At 32.0% G+C, this 20,637-nt stretch overlaps 1 protein-coding gene across 1 annotated transcript; it reads right to left on the reverse strand.

The window, feature by feature from the left end:
• Nucleotides 1-3,743: 3,743 nt before the first annotated feature.
• On the reverse strand, nucleotides 3,744-19,779 carry LOC114332475 (interleukin enhancer-binding factor 2 homolog). The gene is made up of 3 exons (XM_028282272.2): nucleotides 19,629-19,779; nucleotides 19,255-19,558; nucleotides 3,744-4,888 (listed from the first exon to the last, which is right to left on the reverse strand). Exons 2-3 carry the CDS (start codon nucleotides 19,549-19,551, stop codon nucleotides 4,004-4,006), a joined length of 1,182 nt encoding a protein of 393 aa, XP_028138073.1. The 5' UTR covers nucleotides 19,552-19,558; nucleotides 19,629-19,779; the 3' UTR covers nucleotides 3,744-4,003.
• Between the last annotated feature and the right edge of the window lie 858 nt (nucleotides 19,780-20,637).

The raw sequence follows: 20,637 nt of genomic DNA on the forward strand, positions 1-20,637 counted from the left end.
AGGCGCTCTACCTATCTAATACACTTTACAGAACTAAAATCGGATTATTTAAGCGGCTTCAGCACAGTTTTAAAGTTATAAACAATTTTTTGTCTTATAAACAAATATAGTGAGGACATTTGAGTTAGAATAAATTCATTTTCTGGAAAATGGGCGACTCTGGAGATAAATCCCGAAACAGGTCGATTTTTTATATTCAAATTATAATTTTTTGGCATATACTAGTGCCGTCATTCATCTGGGTGTGATGACGTAATCGATGATTCTTTTTAAATCAGAATAGGGGTCGTGTGCTAGCTTATTCGAAAGGTTATTTAATTTTCTATCCATTAATATAGACATTAACATAATTATTTATACAGGATGCCCAATTTTTTTTTAATTAATTGAGACAAAAAGAAGAAACTGTATAATTTATTTAATTCGAAATACATTTTACTGTTGTCCTAAAACAGAAAAAAATGTTTATTTGATAAATGACTGAAAAATGAATTTATTCCCGACTCAAACGTCCTCACTGTAGTTGTTTATAAGCCAAAAAATTGTTTATACCTTTAAAACAGTGCTGAGGTCTCTTAAATAATCCGATTTTAATTCTGTAAAGTGTATTAGAAAGGAAGAGCGCCTCTTGATATGTAAAAAAATTAGCAAACTTCTAAATGGTCTATTTTTTGTTCAGTTTTTAAAAATTTTTATCTTTTTTAAAAAAATTAGATTGCAAAATTATTATGCAAAATCTATTAAGTAGATTTTAATGAAATTTGGTGGACGATTTAAGTATGTTGTAAGAATCTTCTAAGCGAATTACGAAGGTTCTAAGTGCAACCAAAGTGGTTGAAAACATTGAATAAAACATTTTTTATTATTAAACAAAGCTATTTGTTTATAAGCCAAAAAATTGTTAAATTTAAAACATTGCTGAGGCCCCTTTAATAATCCGATTTTAATTCTGTAAAGTGTACTAGATAGTTAGAGCACCTCTTTATATGTAAAAAAATTAGCCAACTTCTAAATGGTCTACTTTTTGTTCAGAAAGATTTTAAAAAATTTGAACTTTTTTAAAAACATTTAGATTGCAAATTTATTATGCAAAATTTATTAGGTCGATTTTAATGAAATTTTCAACATGATTTAAGTCTGTTACAAAGAATTTCCTAAACGAATTACTAAGGTTCTAAGTGCCACCAAAGTGGTTAAAAAATATTGAATAACAACAGACTTATTTTGCCCCCTTATTCTGTATTTATTGCTATTTTGCAGAAAGTTTAATAATTTAAGACATTTTTAACCGGACGTATATGATACAAACTTCAATTATCTTTATTTTATTTCCCCAAGATTCTTTTCCAAAATGAATCGTTTTAAGTTATAAGCAAAGAAAGTAGAAAAAAATCGATGTTTTTTTAAATTTTTACATATTTTAATTTTTTTATTAATGTTCCGGGCATATTTGAGAAGGAGCATAAGTAAATTATTATTATTGAAGCTGTTATCTAATTTTATCTGCAAAAATCCGAATGCCACCTCGCACATCCAAAAATAGACGTTTTTCACAGATCCGCCCTGCTCTATGATCGCGCTCATATTTATGCGTGAGACGACACACGACACAAGATTATAGCAAAACTTCTAAAAAGTGTAACTTTTCGAGTTTTTAAGTTACAGCAACGTTTTATGTTATTGGAAAGGTAATGTATTCTTTCAAAATATACAGGGCATGTCTAAAAAATTAAGATTTTTTTTTCGTTTCCAGTTAAACAAGCCAGGTTTTGGGTAAAATTTAATATGATAATAGATAATAAAGTACCACATATATCTACCAAATTCCAAATTTTAGTTTCTATTACAGAGGAAGCTACAAACATTCGAATATTTTTTTATAAAAAATTCATAACTCCCTTCCTAAGGGGCGAAAATTTTTGAGAAAATCTAGTTCAAAGTTATGTCAAATTTTGGCGCCTTAAATATAGGCAACCCAGAACTATTTCTTAAAAACGATAATATTCTCCTTATAGCCCCATCTTTTGGCTATATAACGACCGTTTCAAATTAAACTTACAGCCGGAAAAATTAAAGAATACCCGTGAACGAACATATAACACACGCTGTATTTTCCTGTCACAGTGTCACACAAAAAATTGGCAAGCGCAAGTACATGTAATAATAATTAATACATGTACTTGCGCTGGGCAATTTTCTTTGTGACACGGTGACAGGAAAATACAGCGTGTTTTATATGTTCGTTCATGAGTATTCTTTCATTTTTCCGACTATATCTTAAATAGGTTTTTAGATAGGTAAGGAAATTTGAATGGTGGGCGGTCGCCATTTTGAAGTTGGAAATGTCAAATTCCGTATTTCCATTCGCTCATCGATGAGCTAACTTTGCACCAAGTTTCATTTGTTTAGGTCAATAAACCCCCTATTTCGGCCCCCCCCCTTCAGAGATTAATTTTAAAAGCTTAGTTTCTCGACAAAATTCTTTTAAACTTACTCATACCGAATTTCATCGAAATCGGTCCATTTTGTATTTTTTATTTTGTAATTTTGTATGTATACCAAAAATGGTATACATTTTTATTTTATAGTCGTATTACTCCGTAGAGTAACTAGGTGCATTTTTCCGTTGGAACTTTACCAGCTGCAGACGGGGGATGTGAATTGCATAGTGTAGAATTCCTTCCCTCTCGTCTTCACTGCAGCATCCATTTGACTTGCAAATTGTAGAAGTCTTGGCGATGTCACCAGGAAAGTGTACCAATAAGTTTTCAATTTAAAAATCTTTTAGTAATATTTTTAATATTTTCAATATTAATAATTTACTATTCGGATTGAAAACTACTTCGTCTTTCAATGCCAGATGGCGCTAGCCACCTACTATCATCACTTCAGTTGCAATGGGTGGGAAAACCTCTCGATACGAATCAGTTAAAATATGGAGAACAGTGCCTACGTTCCTTCCGATGAAGGCTCCAATAAGAGCCGAAAATCGCGGTTCAAGGGACTGGACTGCACTCCGTATTCTAATTGAAAAGTAAGATTGTTTTGCCTTCGCATTGCAACTGAATAAAAATGGTACACATTTTTATTTTAATTATTTATTATAATTTTTGTGTCTTTGGATTTGTCTTCCTCGGGAATAAGATATTTTATAATAATAGTAAGTATATTATTTAAAGTATTTTTGTATTAAATTTGTCAGTATGTATGAGAAATCTTGTAACCTGTCAAAGCAAAAAGGGAGATAGCGCAGTGGTAGAGCGTGTGACCGGAGATCAAGAGGTCCCGAGTTCAAATCCCGGACGATTCATATTTTTTTTATTATATTTTTGGTATCGTTTTAATAAAAAATTTTAAAAGTGGTAGGTAAAGAAAGTTAGTTTAATATTTAAAACAAATACAAATAACCTGTTAGGTATATTAATTTCGTTGAAATCATAATAATAGAAGTATAAATCACGTGCGTACAAAGTACACACACATTCTTTTTTTTTTGCTTTTTAGACTCAGGGCGACTCAAAACGTCGAGAATAAGTGAAATGTGAATTTTTTGCACAATCCTATAACTTTATCTATTATACTACAATATGTAGTAAGATAAAGTAAAAATGACAATGAACGAGAAAACTTTTAAGCAAAGACCTTTAAAGGCTGTAGAAAATGTCAACAAATAGTGATCACTACCATCTCAAAATGCTGGGAATGATCTCCTAAGAGACAGCTAATAAATAATAATTCATTAATACATTAAATAAAAAAAAATGTTTATTGTATCACAAAGACACATCTTACAAAATCAAATTTTTGCCGTTAACGGAAATAACATAGTATTATATTATTTTACATTTAGGTATTACTGTTAAAGCAAATCATATGAAAAATTCAAATTCTTATCCATTAAAAGAGATTGATAGAAAACCAAGTCTCATTACTCAAATGAAAGTGACAGAGAACACAATTATTATTAATTACCACAAATATCCACATAATACTCTCACACAGATCAAGCATCTTGAGTCTCCATACTTTCATCACCATCTGCTTCCATATCCTCATCTTCATCTCCTTCCTTCCTTTCTGGGGGATTCTCGTAAGCCTTATCTAATGGGGAAACCACAATTCCATCCCAAACCGTTAATTCTTGTGCTATATTTGCGTTTCCTTCCAAACCGAGGATGTGTTTATATCCACCATGAGCTAAAACTCTTACTACTGACTGAGCAGTTAAACAACAGATATCCTGTTGCTCCAAGCTCATTGTTGTATGAATTCTCAAACTAACTCCTTCACAGGGGTCAGTGATACCTGCCGATCCTGGTAGGAAGAGACCAGCTGCTAAAAGCTGGAAGACTCTTCTAAAAGCAACATTAAGAGGCAAGGCTTGGCGACTGGGATTGTGCATTATAGCAAAATGAGCTAATAAATCCAACATCCAAGGTGTCAATGGCTCAAAACCTTCATTTCTACTTCTTACGTCTCTCAATAAACGAATCAAAACTTTAATTGACGAATGGCGAGCATTTTCCTCAAACCATCTGCTGTGACGGATTGCCGCCAGATGACTCAACATGATTTTTTGATCTAAATGAATCTCTGGATCCAACTTTCTGATATTATGATGCAATGTAGTAACCATTACTCTCACACATGCAAATGCGTTACGAATTTCTATACCCCTTTCATTAGTGGTATGTGCAAGCTGTTCTCCCTTTTGTACTATTTCATTTTTCATTAGATTCCTGAGGTCGTCACGAACTTTGTTGCCAAGGGCTTCTACAGCTTCACGGGTAGGAAGAGTTTTTAGAATGACAACAATATCTGCAATGTTGTGCCCTGCTATCATAGTTCCCTTTTTGAAGGAACCTACTTGTCGGACTTCATCAAGTTGCTAAAATAAAAAAATCTTATATAAGAATCATATACATATGAACTAAAAATAGTCTTAATAGTCCAGAGTAATAAGGATTTTCTCGGGACACTCAAAGATCCAGGTAGCTGACTACTTTTTTAGTTATTGTAGACCTATAGGAAGAAAACCTACCTGTTTCCTGCCTAGAGTTCGCGTCCGTTTTTTAATTATTAACAATTTAATGTCAAAATCGCGTTTTTTTCGATTTTTTGCACTCCATTCAAAAGCTAAATAGTTGACATAAAATTACAAAATTCAGTTTTTTAGAACATTGAAAAACCTTCAGAATGCCGACTTTTAAAAGTTAAAAAGTTAATTTGTTGCTACACAAACTGCAAAATAAATGAAAATCGTTATTTGTTAATAAGTTTTACTAAAACTACCTAAGAACTTTATGTTTCACCAAAAGTTGGGTATTGGCGTACTAACAAACCTTCAAAATTTGAGACCGATCCATTAATTAGTAAGAGTAATTCTATTTCAAAAATAAATATCCATTTTCAATTTCGTTGCAATACGAAACTACAGCCGCATCATTATTCTAGTTCAATCAGAGAGTGCAGCAAGCACCTCTACCGGTTTCGAAACTTATTAGTCTCTAATCAGGAGGCACATATGCTAATGCCAAGTTTTTGAAATTTCGTAGTTTATAAACATTTAGCGCCGGACTCCACTTGCGATTTGTAGTCGCGCGATTGTTTTGTAGCGAAGATTGAACACATTGTTTCAAATACAAGTCAATCCATTTGCGACTAAATAATCGTGGATTGACTTGTATTTGAAACAATGTATTCAATCCTCGCGACAAAACAATCACGCGACTAGAAAATCGCAAGTGGAGTCCCTCGCTTAAAATAACTTTAAAAATGTTGTCCGTAGAAACAATCTTTTTATATATTCGAAAAGATAGTACTTTAAGACGAATTTTCAAAAAAAAAATTAGCCTGGGTTCATTTGGGACAAAGTTAGCCATATTTTTTTCACAGCTAATTTGTTTATAATAATTAAGGAATCTCATTAATGCCATTTTAAAGAATGGGATTTGTATTTTTTCTTAAAAAATTTGCACAAACATTGTACCTTCACAGCACCCTCTACGATTTTTTAAAAAGGTAGTTCAACGATTACTAGGGGGAACCTACAAATCCACCGAGTTAAAATACCGAAAAATCAATTTCAAACGAATATAATTTTCTGTATCTCCGGATCAACTCAATGGATTTTGATCTTTCTTTTTTTAATTTGTATGTAATTTCTACGTACATTATAAATATGCAATTTGTTTATAAATTTATTTAAACAGTCTAATTTGTTTAAACAATTCTTGAAAAAATATTTTTTTTACAAAAATCTATTTTTTTAATCATAGTATCATTAATGATCATAGAAAAACTTTAAGTACACTTTAATAAATAAATGATTCTTATTGGATAATTATTTATTGAAGATAATTTATTTATTAAAGTATACCTTAACTTTTTCTATGATTAATATAACGATAGTATGATTAAAATCATGGATTTTTGGGAAAAAATTATTTTTTCAAAAATTGTTTAAACAAATTAGACTGTTTATGTTTATTAATTAATAAATGTCTAGACAAATTGCATATTTGTAATGTACAGAAAAATTACATACAGATTAAAAAAATAACGATCAAAATATATTCAGTAGATCCAGATTTTTAGTTTTTGAACTAGTGCATTTGTCGGCTCCCAGCTCCCCCTTCACTTACCATGACTAGTCACCAATTGAACTACATTTTTAAAAATTCGTGTAAAATACCAGCTTTTCTAATATGTAAAATGATTTTTTCTACTGACAATATTTTTAAAGTTATTCTAAATGTTTATAAACTAAAAAAATTCACAAATTTGGCATTAAGATTTTTGACTATATTAGATAATTTTTGATCTTTTTTTAGTACATTTTGATAGAATCAGATTTCTACTTTCATTTGGCATAGTCAGAATTGCCCTATCTTCATTATTTTCTGTCTTATGTTATTGCAAAATAAAGGTCTCTGGGATAAACAATTAGAATAACTCTTAAACTAATTAATGGATCAGTCTCAAATTTTGAAGGTTTGTTAAGTACGCCAATACCCAATTTTGGGTGAAACACTAAAGTTCTAAGGTAGTTTTAGTAAAAGTTATTAACAAATAACGATTTTCACTTATTTTGCAGTTTGCGTAGCAACAAATTTAACTCTCAAAAATCGGCATTTTAAAGGTTTTTTAATGTTCTAAAAAATTAAATTTTGCAATTTTAGATCAACTATGTAGCTTTAGAATGGGGTGCAAAAAATCGCGATTTTTGCACTAAATTGTTAATAATGCAGGAAACAGGTAGGTTTTCTTCCTATAGGTCTACAATAACTAAAAACGTAGTCAGCTACCTGGATCTTTGAGTATCCTGAACATGGTCTATTTCTAGCTTATTATACCTTGGAGTATAAATGTAAGATATACATCGGCTCCAACAAATAAATAATATTGTTCTATACACCATTTGTTTTAATTACACCCAATATAAGGCAATAGGAAGTTCTAGAGAACACTAATATAAATATTACTTTGATTGATGCCTTGAACGAACTGTACCGAAACTCTACCTGTACAATTAAATTGCGCAATAAAATATTGGAAGGTTTCCTGGTCACGAAAGGACTTAATGTCTATTATAATTATTAGAAAATTGTTTGGCAATTGCCTTTAACAGATTAACCCCCGGTGTCCACATTGCTGTACTCTGTGCCGCATTTTAAAGTTTTAACATGTTTTAAGACAGTTTTACATTATGCTATTTTCATGCTAGGCAAGAGCCATGTAAGGCAGAATATGCAACTGCACATGCCCACACACTATTTCCATGAAATTCCTGTGCTAGACGAAAAATTAAAACATGTTCTATTTTTCACACTATTTTCATGCAAGTTGTCAAATTTCATGCTGCCAATATAACAAAATTTATAGTTTAGAATAAAACTTAACTTTATTGTTTAAATTTAAATGTTATTTATTAGAAGTAATAATAATTTGTGATTTATACTTGAATATATTTAATGTTGGACAGAAATTTCCAAGTGAAAATATGTGAAGTTAATCTTTTGGTATATTTCTTTTGTTGGCAGCAATCAAAGTGGTATCAAAAATTGCACAGAAATAGCTCTGATGTAAAAAGGTCAGGCTAGGTAAGAGATATGCCATGCAAGACGGACTTGCATAGCATAGATGTAAAGCTGCTTTAACCAATATTCTTTCATACACACCACTATCGACTTAGATATGTGCAAGTGACTATCTTTAAAATAATACCTGTGGCTATTGCATTTTCTGAAGCGTTTATCAGTTTGATATTGAGAGTTGAAGTGAGTCCAATAATTCTTTTTTGCAAAAATCAAACTCAGAAAAAAATTCCGTGTAATGTGTGTTTACAAGACTAATTCAATTATCTTGTATTTAGGCATTTTACTTTTGCGATGTTTGTGAAATTTTTTTTACTGAACATTTTTTTGTTCAGATTATATTGTGAGACTGACTGGTGGTTTTTTTATTTTGTGCCTGAGTCTTTGTTACATTGTGTTAAGGTCATAGTTAAAAATAACGCTTTTGTTTTGTTATTCTAACAAATTTTTGATATTTTTCTGCAGCGTGTCCACTCATGTAACTTTACGAGACATGTCTACTGGAGGATTAAGCAATAGTGTCAGACAGAACCCTAAAAGCACCAGTTGCCAGATTGTAAATACAGTGGAACCTCGATTATACGTCTCTCCATTAACCGTCACGGTCCGTACATAAGTTGTATTGACTACATAAGCAAAAATTGGGTCATCAATTCATTTTATTTGAGCATTGCGATAAGCCAAACGAAATTCGCTGAAATGTACAGTGTGGTAACAAATGAAGTTATGGCTGAATGGCTGTTTTGTTTTTATTGGCTAAAGATGACATAAACGAATTGTTAATATTGTGATAAGGATGCAAACGGCTATCGATTGCGGGCAGATGATGAAATCATTGAAATGGCAAAAGAGGCGGACGAAAACAGTTTCAGAAGCTGAAAATGTCAATGATGTTATTGCAACTGACAAAGATTTGCGTAAAGAAGCTACAGAAGCTTCATCGCACATGCAACAATTCATCGAGTGGTATTCTTGACAAGAAGAAGCCAATAAAGTAGATTGCATGATCTTACGAGGATTAAGAAAAATGTGAAGCATCAGTAAAACAAACAAAGATTTCAGAATATTTTAAACCAAATTGATTTGATTGTACGAACACAAATTCCTTTTTTCTTGTATAACAAAACATATATGTAAATCAAATTTGAGAGTTGTACTATCAATTTTCAATTTTTTTTAATGTTCTGTTAACCGTCTTTTCGATTATCCGTCATACCCTTGGTCCGGTGCCCTGACGGATAATCGAGGTTTCACTGTAGTCAATGTCAATTTTTTAGAAATTTCACTATTTACTTTTTAAAAACTGTTTTAAAACTATGTACTTTTCTTTTTTTTGGTAATTTTAAATTACAGTAGACCCTCTGTAGACGAGAACTGAAATGGCAGACTAATTACCTCGTTAGAAGTTGATCTCATTATATCAAATAATAATAATATTGTGCATACATATGAATATGTACTTTTCTGAAACATTAACTTCCTATAGTGAAGCGATTCTGAGCAATATAAGATGCTTAACACCCTCAGCGCCAGTGTATCCTTTTAGATACACACTGTCCTCAACTCTGTGTACCGAAAAAGATACACATGGCTCATTGTGTTCGATCTGTTGTGTCTCCTAAAAGGACACACTTTCTTAAGTTTTTAGTTTTGGCCTGAGTCAATTTCCTGGTATAACTGGGTTTGGACTTAGACATGAAAAGATAGGTTGTATGTAACTAGAAATTCATATGAAAAATGTTATTGTAGTACATATATACATGTTATGTAGTATTACATACAAGTATTTGAACCCATTCACCCAAAACAAACATTTTGGCCCAGAATGAAAATTTTGTGAGCTAGCGTATTGCTGAAGGTGTTAATATTGTTTGAATGGCACTTTTGAAAAAGAGTCTGTGGATAAACAGGAATAAGTTGACAGGAGGTGGAGTTTATTACATCACTGGTCTCAATAAGCACACATATTTTAGGTCTTTCTGTATATAGGTAGCTGGGGTTTTTATTTATAGACGTCACCTCGCCAAAAACAGGTAAAGAAACATGTTCTTCCATCTCATTTTCCCTTGTTATAACCGAATATGCCTCGTTACAGGGGTTATAGTTCAATAGAAATTTCATGGGACACCTAATGTACCTCATTCTAAGCGAAACCTCATAATACCTATGTACATTATAGAGAGAGTATACTGTATTAATTTTTACAGTGATAAGCGCATAATAACCGGCAAAATAATGCAACAGATTGAAAACATAATACATTATGAAACAAAAAGAGTTGAAACTGTGAAAAAAGAGGTAAGTCAAACAAATATCGCTTTAAATATATATTTTGCTCCCAAATACTCAACAAAAAATAATCATTTTTCTGTAAAAAATTTTTAAAATTATTTTTCTCGTTTTCACCTTTTATGACTTGACCCCCTTTTCACATCCAACAGAGATATGAATAAATGATACGACATGGATATTTTATAAATCTGAAAATAGGTAGAAACAATGTTAAAAATATATAAGATTTAATACAGGGTGAGTCATGAGGAACTGTACATACTCCTACCTCGTGTAGAGGCACCTATGGGGAATCACAAATCACCATTAAAAAGTGTCTGCTCCCATTGTTTAATAATATACAGGGCGAGTTTCGCATTTTGACAGAAATTTGTATTCGTCATAATTTTTGAACGGTCAGATCGATGTGTCTCTTATTTTGGGTAATCGTTACACTATTACCACCTAATCAACTGATTTATTCAAACTAGAACAAAAACAGGTCCGGCTTCAAAAAAATTAGTTCGTTTGGGTTTTTGACATATTTATTTTTTCCCTACACGATTACTTCTCTCTCGTTCCATCCCTCCTTGTGGAGTATTGGGCGCTTATGCGTTTCTTGGCCAAAAGTGTAAGATTGCTGTCTGGCCGGGACAGCGCATCTTCTTTTGTTTTTATTCTCTGGATAAATTGTGAACTAATTCCCTCCACTCTCTTCTATCTTTTGCTCTCTTTTTGACTTCGCCCCATCTTAGTCCAATTTTTTCGTGTTCTCTCGTTGTTGTTCTTTTCCAGCTGTTGTCTGGTCTGCCCCTCTTTCTTTTTCCCTCTGGTTGGTATTCAAGTGCTTGTCTTGCTATGCTGCTTTGGTCTTTCCTTAAAGTGTGGCCGATCCATTTCCATTTTTTTTCCTTGACTGTAGTAGATACGTTAGTTTGCTTTGTCCTTTCCCATAGTTCTGTATTAGTTATTTTATTTGGCCAGTATATTTTTAGGATTTTTCTTAGAGATTTGTTTACAAATGTTTGTAGTTTTTTAGTTGTATTTTCGTCCTGTTTCCATGTTTCTGCTCCATAGAGCAGTATACTTTTAATGCAACTGTTAAAGATTTTAATTTTTGTTGTTTCCGATATTTCGTTTGTTTGCCAAATTTTATTTAAAGCGTTGAATGCGTGTTGCGCCTTTGTTATTCTCGTCTGTATATCCTTTTTACACCCCCCGCTCCTTTCCATGACAGATCCCAGATATGTGAACTTGTCTACCTCTTCTACTTCTTTACCGTTTATCATTATTTTATTATTTGGATGGTTATTATTTTTTAGAAGTTTAGTTTTTTCTGTGTTTATTCGAAGTCCGATCGTGTCGGAGTACTGTGCCAATTTGTCAATTTTTGCTTGCATATGATTTCGGTGTTCAGTTATAAGGCAGATGTCATCTGCAAATTCGAGATCTTCTAGCTGTTTGAAAAGGTTCCACCTGATGCCTGTTCGATCGTCGATTACTTTCCTCATTACCCAATCTATCATAATAAGAAATAGGGTAGGGGATAGTACACAACCCTGTTTGACTCCACTTTCTATGGATATCTCTTCTGTTACTTCACCTGAATGTTCTAGTTTGGCTTTGTATCCTTCGTAGAAGAGTTTAATAAAGTTTATGATTTTTTGTGGTATCCCATATAATCTAAGGATTTTCCACATCTGTGCCCTATTTACACGGTCAAAGGCCTTCTCGAAGTCGATAAAACTCACATCTATATCTTTATTCCATTCATTTGTTTGTTCCAAGATAATTCTAAGGGTGCAAATGTGATCAATAGTGGAATGGTTGGAACGGAAGCCTGCTTGGTTGTTTCTCAGTTTTTTATCTAGTTTCGGCTTCAATCTTTCCAAAATGATTTTGGTCAGCACTTTGGATGTGGCACTTAGTAGTGTTATTGCACGCCAATTGTTGCATTTGCTCAGGTCTCCTTTTTTGGGTATTTTTATAATCAATCCCTCTTTCCACTCCTTTGGCAATTCTTCGTCCGTCCATATTTTATTCAAAAGTGTATGTAGCATCTCTACTGACTGCTCGGTGTCTGCTTTTATTATGTCAATGGGTATATTGTCGATTCCTGCGGCTTTGCCATTTTTTAGTAGTTTTAGAGTGTTTCCAATTTCTTCCATTGTAATTTCTCCAATATTCACTTCTAGCTCTGGTGATTCTACTTCATCTTCTATGATTTGAGTTATTTCATGCTTAGCATATATCTCTTCGAAGTATTCCTTCCATCTTTGTATTATTTCTTTCTCATTTTTTATTCTATTTCCTTGTTTATCCTTTACTTCTCGTATATTTCGTTGTGCTTTTCCTGTTAAGTTTCGTATGATTGTATATTGTGTTCGTAAGTCGTTTTCTTTCGCTGCTTCTTCTGATATATTTAGCATCTCATTTATATAGTTTCTTTTATCTTTTCTGGCTTGTTTTTTTACTTCTGCGTTTTTTGCCTTGTATTTCCTTTCAAGTGCCCTCTCTTCTTCCGATCCTTCCTTTTGTAGAATTTCTTCTTTGATCTTTTTTCTTTCTTCTATCAGTAGTAGAGTGTCTTTGGTAAACACGATTACTTAATCTTTTATAAAAAAAAATCAAATTTGAGTATGAATTTAAAGTTTGGTAAAGTGAACCATAGATTTAAAAAAATTAACTTTTATTACAAAAATTATTTTTTTTAACAAATATTTAATTTATGTTACCACCCAATCAATAGTTTCTTACTCTCCTATCTCAGCATGCACTTGGACCGCTGTCTAACTTGAAAAAAACATATTTTTAACAAACGAAAACAGATGAGACTTGAATTGAGAAATATGTATTGGCTCATTGGATGCAATTAAAAACTACCTTTGGATAACAAAATTTTACTCTACAAGTCCATCCTCAAGCCCATATAGACTTATGGGATTCAGCTATGGGACACTACTAGCGTCTCTAATACAAACGTCTTACAGAGATTTCAAAATAAGGTGATGTGTGCCATACTATGTATCCAACGAGGTGATTCAACACAACATCCCCCTAGAATATGTGAAAGAAGCCATACAACATTTTAGTGTTAAATACTGTGAACGAGTGCTAGTGCATCCTAATGCGTTTGTCAGACAATTAAATGTGCAGGATGTCTTTGAAGTGCATAGACAATTGGAATAATCAAGTGTATTCAGGCTAATAAAATTTTAATTTTAGAATTGTAAAGAGGTTACTCACTGAAGTAACTCTCTACTTGTCTGTATTTTTTGCCACAGCAAATGCTTAATGCCCAAATGGGCAAATTGCTGTACTCAATGGAGTTAATAAAACAAAAATACAGTGGCGGTTAGTCTTAAGGGGCCACCGAGCCATGGCACTGGCTCTGAAAAATATATTGATCAATAAAAATAATTTTATTTTTATTATGCTTTTTTTAACCCTCGTAAGACAGTGCGGGGTGCAGCTGCACCCCAGACCTCGTTTTTCTCACCTATCTTTTTTAATAAATTTTTTTTATTTTTGTCCATTTTTTTATTCGCATTAAATTCAATTCTAAACACATTACACCCATTGCAGCATCTAAAACTCTTTACGTTTAAGTGATTTTTTGGAAAAATGACTGTAGTGTGCAAATTATGAAAATTTCATATCCTGAATTGGACGTTTCTGGTGTTCCACTTGGAGCTAACAGAGCTACGGGACAAGATCGGTGTTACTTATGTCAGAGAAAAAAGACCGAAAGTCCTGACATAACTGTATTATGTGTAAAAACTTTGTGTTGCTCACTCTGTGAAAAATTTCATGTGTTTATCTTTCAACGATAATAATATTTTTTTAAGAAGAAATGGGTACTTTGTAAAATTAATGTTTCATACTATAATAAACAAGTCCTAATTATCTTTCAAATCAATTTCCCCGACGTTCAAATATAAAAAATGGATATACAGATGGGGTGCAAATGCACCCCGCACCGTTGTTTAAGTAAGAATCATAGCACCACTTTACGAGGGTTAATATCAATGGATTATCTACATACATTTAATATCCACGAAAAAACAAATAATTCCTGTGGCCCAAGCACCATTCCGTATGGCTCGAGATTTGACTTCAAAAGCATAGGAAAAGGTAGACGTGGCCAGCTTACAACGGACACCGGGGTTTATGAGATTCCGAGCCAGGCAAACTTTGGCTCGGGTGTGTTTTAGAATGTGACTTTGTCTGGTGTTAGAATTAAAATTGAATAGAAACCATTAGAATGGTTGTTGCTTATCTATAACTTATAAGTGTTGATTTGAAAGGGCCTAGCCGGGTAAGATGATGAAAAGTGCCCCCAACTCGATTCGAATTCTCTGAACTTTCTGAAATTTTTAGCCCCGTAGGTGGTCATGTGACCCACCTAGAGCCTAATTAGGGTTTTTATTTCTTATCTCAGCCGCATCGAGAACTAGCGAAAAACTTTAAATAAAAAAGTTGTAAGCTTTAAAAAGTTCTGTCCGATAAAATTTTTTTTTTAATTTTTGGCGGGAAATTTGAATTTTAGAACGATTTTAAGATTTTAAATGGGTATAAAAAAATAACTACGACATTCGTTTTCACGAAAAAAATATATAACGTGTATTTTTGCATAATGTTTCACCCTGAATTTTTTCAAATTTTTAAAATTGGTGAAACGCACCTTTAAAAATAAAAAACCGCATTTTTTCGGTTCTTTTTTTTCATAATCAAGTATATTCAAATGGGAAATAAGCCACAATTTTACCTAAAAATGATTTTATTAACGTTTTGACGCCCAAGTCGGGTGTCGTTGTCAAAATACAAAATAATACTAAATAAACAAAAATGGTGTTGCTTAGTAAAAAATTCTTCTAATAATTTATTTAATCTGACTCATTTATATCTGCAATTCAGACACGTATTATACATTTTAAAGTAGACGACTTTAAAATGATATTGCCAATATTGATGAGTTGCGTTCCTGGGACGACTTTACTAAAAGATAGTTCATTCGATTACATGAAATCAATCCCAACTCAAGAATATCCGCCACAAAAAATCATTTTTAATAAAATTAATAAAATCATTTTTAGGTAAAATTGTGGCTTATTTCCCATTTGAATATACTTGATTATAAAAATGCCACAAGAAAATAGCTTCTTTTTTTTCATTCTTTGATACAATTTCATACATATTTTTCAAAAAAGGTAACAAGTCAGTGAAAAAAATTGTAAAAAAAGTAGGTAAAAAATTGAAAAATAATTGAGGTTTGTTTAATAAAAATTTTTTGTAACGTCATCCATTTTCAAGATACAGGGTGTTGAAGAAAACAAAACTTTACACATTTTTTAGGATTTTGCTGTAACTACTGGCAACATTATAATAAAACTTGGCGGGTTTTAAGAGGTAGTTATTGTGCATGTTTTGACATACAATTAAGGATTTGATATTGATCATTGGCGCGCTTAGGGGTAATGGTCTGAACTTTTCAAAGAAAAAAAGATAGTACGCCACTGACATATTTCAAATTAACAATCATTTTTGAATTCCTCGTTCAATTTTCGATAAAAAAACTATCTTCCCATTTTTTCATACGAGGCGCTATTTTGCTGCAAAAAATAAAATATCGTAACGCTTCCAAAGTATTCGAATTAGTTTTTATAATGGATGTACGAGTTTATGTAGATGTAGAAACTAATAATAATAGTATATTATTTCATAGAAGTTCGAATACTTTGTAAGATGTTTATTTTTTGAATAAAAATGGCGCGTCGTATGAAAAAATAGGAAAATAGATTTTTTGTCACAAATTAAACGAGGAATTTAAAAACGATTGTTAATTTGAAATATGTCAGTGGCGTACTATATTTTTTTCTTTAAAAAGTTTAGACCATTACCCCTATGCGCGCCAATGATAACTATAAAATTCTTAGTTGTATGTCAAAAAATGCACAACAACTACCTCTTAAAACTCGCCAAATTTTATTACAATGTTGCCAGTAGTTTCGGCAAAATCGTAAAAAATGTGTAAAATTTTGTTTTCTTCAACGCCCTGTATCTTTAAAATGGATGGCATTACAAAAATTTTTTATTAAGCAAACCTAAATTATTTTTCAGTTTTTTACCTACTCGAGTGACGGTGTTACCTTTTTTGACAAATATGTATAAAATTGTATCAAAAAACGAGAAAACAACCGAAAAAATGCGGTTTTTTATTTTTAAAGGTGCGATTCACCAATTTTAAAACTTTGAAAAAATTCATGGTGAAATATTATGCAAAAATACACGTTTTATATTTTTCTGAATACCAATATTATCATATAATATATTCTGATATTCTGATAACTGTTGTGGACAGCAAAAAAACCAGTTCATTATTGGGATGTACATACATGCTGTCCTAAATTTAAAAATAAAATCTATTACCCACAAATTTTTAATACCTGGTCATACTCAGAACGAAGGAGATGCTGTACATTCTTTGATTGAAAAACAAGTCAAAAAATGTCTTAAGTCAGGACCAATATATGTACCTTCGCTATATGTTTGTGCTATTCGAAGCGCAAAAAAAGAGGGACACCTTTCGCTGTAAATGAAATGAGCTATGGCGATTTCTTGGATATAAAACAATTACTGGTTCTGAGGCTGAATAAGAGCGTAGATGGCCAAGTTGTAAAACTGTCTGATTTAAAAGTAATCAAAGTTGAGAAAACCGAACATGAAAAGATAAAAATTAGCTACAAAACATCTTACTTTGATGATTTTAAAGAGCTTAGACTTAAATAAAAGAACCAATAGAAATAGTCGTCCTTCAGAAATCAAACCTCTGTATCAGCGTAAATTGGATATATCAAAGAGAAAGAAAGATGATGTAAAGAAGTCTTATTGATGCTGGCTTGATTCCCAATTATTACAAATCCTATTATCAAAGTATGTTTGGATAATATTTAAGTTTTTTAATTATTTAAATTTCGAGAAAATGTTAAGTTTCATTAAGTATTAATAATAGTTTGTTTACTTTTACCAAATAAACGATTGTTCTTTTTAATATGACACAATTCCGTTTTATTTTTCTGTTTTTCTATCATAAGGTAAATATTAACTTGACTTTTTATTCTAATAATCAGAACTTTTATGTAAAACAAAAGTGGCACTATAAGGAATTTTTTTTAAAGATTTTTTTTTTAAATTAGTAGTTACATTATTAATTTGCCTTCTTCGGTAGAAGCTAACTGTGCTTTAATCAAACTGTTGAATAACATTAATTATAGTATTTAATTCGGTTATTTTAGTTCACTATCCATTACAGAACTCTTCGAAAAACTTAAACGGTCATACTGAAATATTTAGTTTTTGGGATAATGCCACTTTTGTTTTCAAGGTGCGATGTGATAAAAAAAATGCATTTTTCTGTTTCGTGTGCACTTTGTTTGGGAGCGATTCTACATGGCAAGACATGGTATTATTGATTTAGTGCATATTTACGAAAAAATAAATATATGCCTTGCCTTATTTTCATAATTCTTTATCCATGCGATCATCTAATTATACACAAATGTCAATTATAAAAAAATTGTGTCAAAAAACGAAAAAAAAATTTTTTTTTCATCCAGTATCCAGTAAATTTACCTATTAAGTTGTGTTAAGGGTATACAGTAGACTCCCGTAAGTTCGGCCACCTCGGGACCGGACCCTAGGCCGAACTTAAAAGTGGCCGAACTAACCGATGCTTATCTAAAAAATGCCCATTTATTGTTTGTATGGATCTAGTAAAAACAAAACACTTGTACATTAAGTAGAAGACAACACAGAGGAATACTCTGACATATATTTAACATAATATATGAAAAGATAGACCGTTACAAAAATACTATAAAACAATACTTAAAGAACTCTAGGCCTAATAAAATTTAAAAATATTATTGTACATTGGTGGTTTGGCTTCTTAACACTTAAAAAAAGTCAGTAATTTTTTTCTGAATTTTCTTTTCTAATGATTTTTGATGTGCAAAGTGTGTGACTAATGCTCAGAGAGCCGGCCGGACTAAGCGGAGACTGAACTTACGGGAGTCTACTGTATCTACTTATGGTAAATTTATCTACTTATAGGGAGATGCCCTATCCTGTATTCTATTCAACATCACATTAGAAAAAATAATGAGGAGTACCAGAGGAACAATAATAACAAAAAGTGTACAAATATTAGCATTTGCAGATGATGTTGATATCATAGCTAGAAGCAAAAGAGAAATGATAGAAACATTTAATGCGATAGAAAGAGTGGCACAAAACAGTGGCCTAAATATTAATGAAATAAAAACCAAAGCAAATCGACAGGCCAAAGAAACCTACAGAATATGACAATAGGAGACTATAACATCGAAACCGTAAAATTTTTTACATATCTAGGTTCACTAGTTACCGCAGATAACAATGTCAGCGAAGAAGTTAGGAGAAGAATACATATTGCTAATAAAACATATAATGGACTAATTAAACATCTAAGATCTAACAACATCACGAAAAAAACCAAATGCAAAATATACAAAACCCTGATAAAACCGGATGGGTCATGTTGAACGGAGGTTGGAGACCAAAACATATAATGAGGCAAATACCAGTAGGGAGAAGGTCAGAGGGAAGACCCAAACTTAGATACATGGAACAAGTGAAACAAGATCTGAAAACACTTCGAGATTACCAACTGGAAGAACAAAGCAAGGAACAGAACTGAATGGCGGAAAATCCTAGAACAAGCCAGGACCCAAAAAGGGTTGTCCAGCTACTGACGAAATTTATCTTTTAGTAGTCACGAGCCGCCACTGCAAAAATAGTTTCTTACAAATTGAGGTTATGTTAATAATATAAACATTATTCAACTTACACATGCATCGAAGTTTCCTGGTGCAACTACCAAATTGTCCAAAACTGTCTGAATTTTAGTAACCAAGTTCAAAATAGCGGTTTGTTCTCCAGGTGTAGGTGACAGATCGGCGTTCCTTTTTAATAAAGCTTGAGTAAAAGCTGTGTCGTCTGGAGCTGCTTTGGTACGAGGAAACGAAGTTTCGCAAAGTGCCAGGTCAAATGGATGCCTCGGCAAAAACATTTTAACTTTAAATGGAGGCCGGCCGCCAACATTCCGGTTCATGCCGCCCCGGCCACGCATCCCACCTCTGGCCATCTTTAAGCTACGGAAATGAGTATTAGAAACTACTTACCAATTCATTAGTACATATTATTAGGGTATATGGTACTTACGTCTGTATTTTGACTGATTTACGTTTACAAACAAAAAGAAACTTCGGCACTTTGGCGTTACCGCTCTTATATCGATTAAAAAGAAAATGAACGCCGGAATGATAACTGACAACTGACGAAAGTGTCAACCTTCAACAAGTCGTGTCTCTTTCGGGCGCACAGAATACGAAGATTTGAAAAAATGTTCTTTCTGTGCCAATGGCCTTTTAAAATAAATTATCTCTTTCGAGGTAATTTATGTAAATAAATGAATAAGCTAAAATAAACATGCTGAAGTTTAAGTTTAGTGTACTGAGTATAATTCGATAGTATTTTACTTTACATGCCGATTTACAACCATAAACATCAGTTGCGCCAAATGTAGGCAACTAACAATCTACAGTTGCAGTGATGTCTGAATTTCAATATTTCCCTAACATAAAATAATTCAAAGTAAGCGAAATGAAATAATATATAAATTTCAAGTTATGAATACTCAATAAAACGCATTTGATCCACATTCAAAATCTCACCCTGCACAATTATTATTGTAGTTTCCATAAAAAGAATACAACGCGATTAAAAAAAATTACTAGGCACAATAATTGAAAAGCACCAAATAAAATATGGTATAAGGTAAGAATATAAGAATATAAATTTTATAAGAATCATTTATATAAAAAAAATATGCACACCTCATGTGGTAATTGTGTAGGTAATAGGTATATGGATAGCAAACGATTCTTTTAATTTATCCTTGTGGTAAGCACATATTAATATAAATCAATATACAAAACAAACAATTTGTTAACGATTTTTATACTAAAATGCACTACTTAAAATTGCATTATTTAATGAAAATATTTAAAATTTAAACATAAGACTATAGCGCCACCTATGCCGATTCTAGAAAGCCCAAAGCTAAAAATCAAACCACACATTTATTTAAAATTCCTCTCCCTGTTTGGGAAATTTGTATCTTACTGATATATAATACAAATATATCGTATATTTATCATAATTAGTAATT

Source organism: Diabrotica virgifera, chromosome 4, assembly GCF_917563875.1.
Source record: "Diabrotica virgifera virgifera chromosome 4, PGI_DIABVI_V3a".
Classification (NCBI taxonomy): domain Eukaryota; kingdom Metazoa; phylum Arthropoda; class Insecta; order Coleoptera; family Chrysomelidae; genus Diabrotica; species Diabrotica virgifera.

What these genes read in the sequence shown, in the direction of transcription:
- LOC114332475 (XM_028282272.2), bottom strand. Translation starts at nt 19,551, where the DNA reads ATGGCCAGAGGTGGGATGCGTGGCCGGGGCGGCATGAACCGGAATGTT. An exon ending in CAGGAAACTTCGATGCATGT is followed by an intron (nt 4,889 to 19,254) that starts GTAAGTTGAATA and finishes TTTTTATTTTAG; the next exon opens with CAACTTGATGAAGTCCGACA.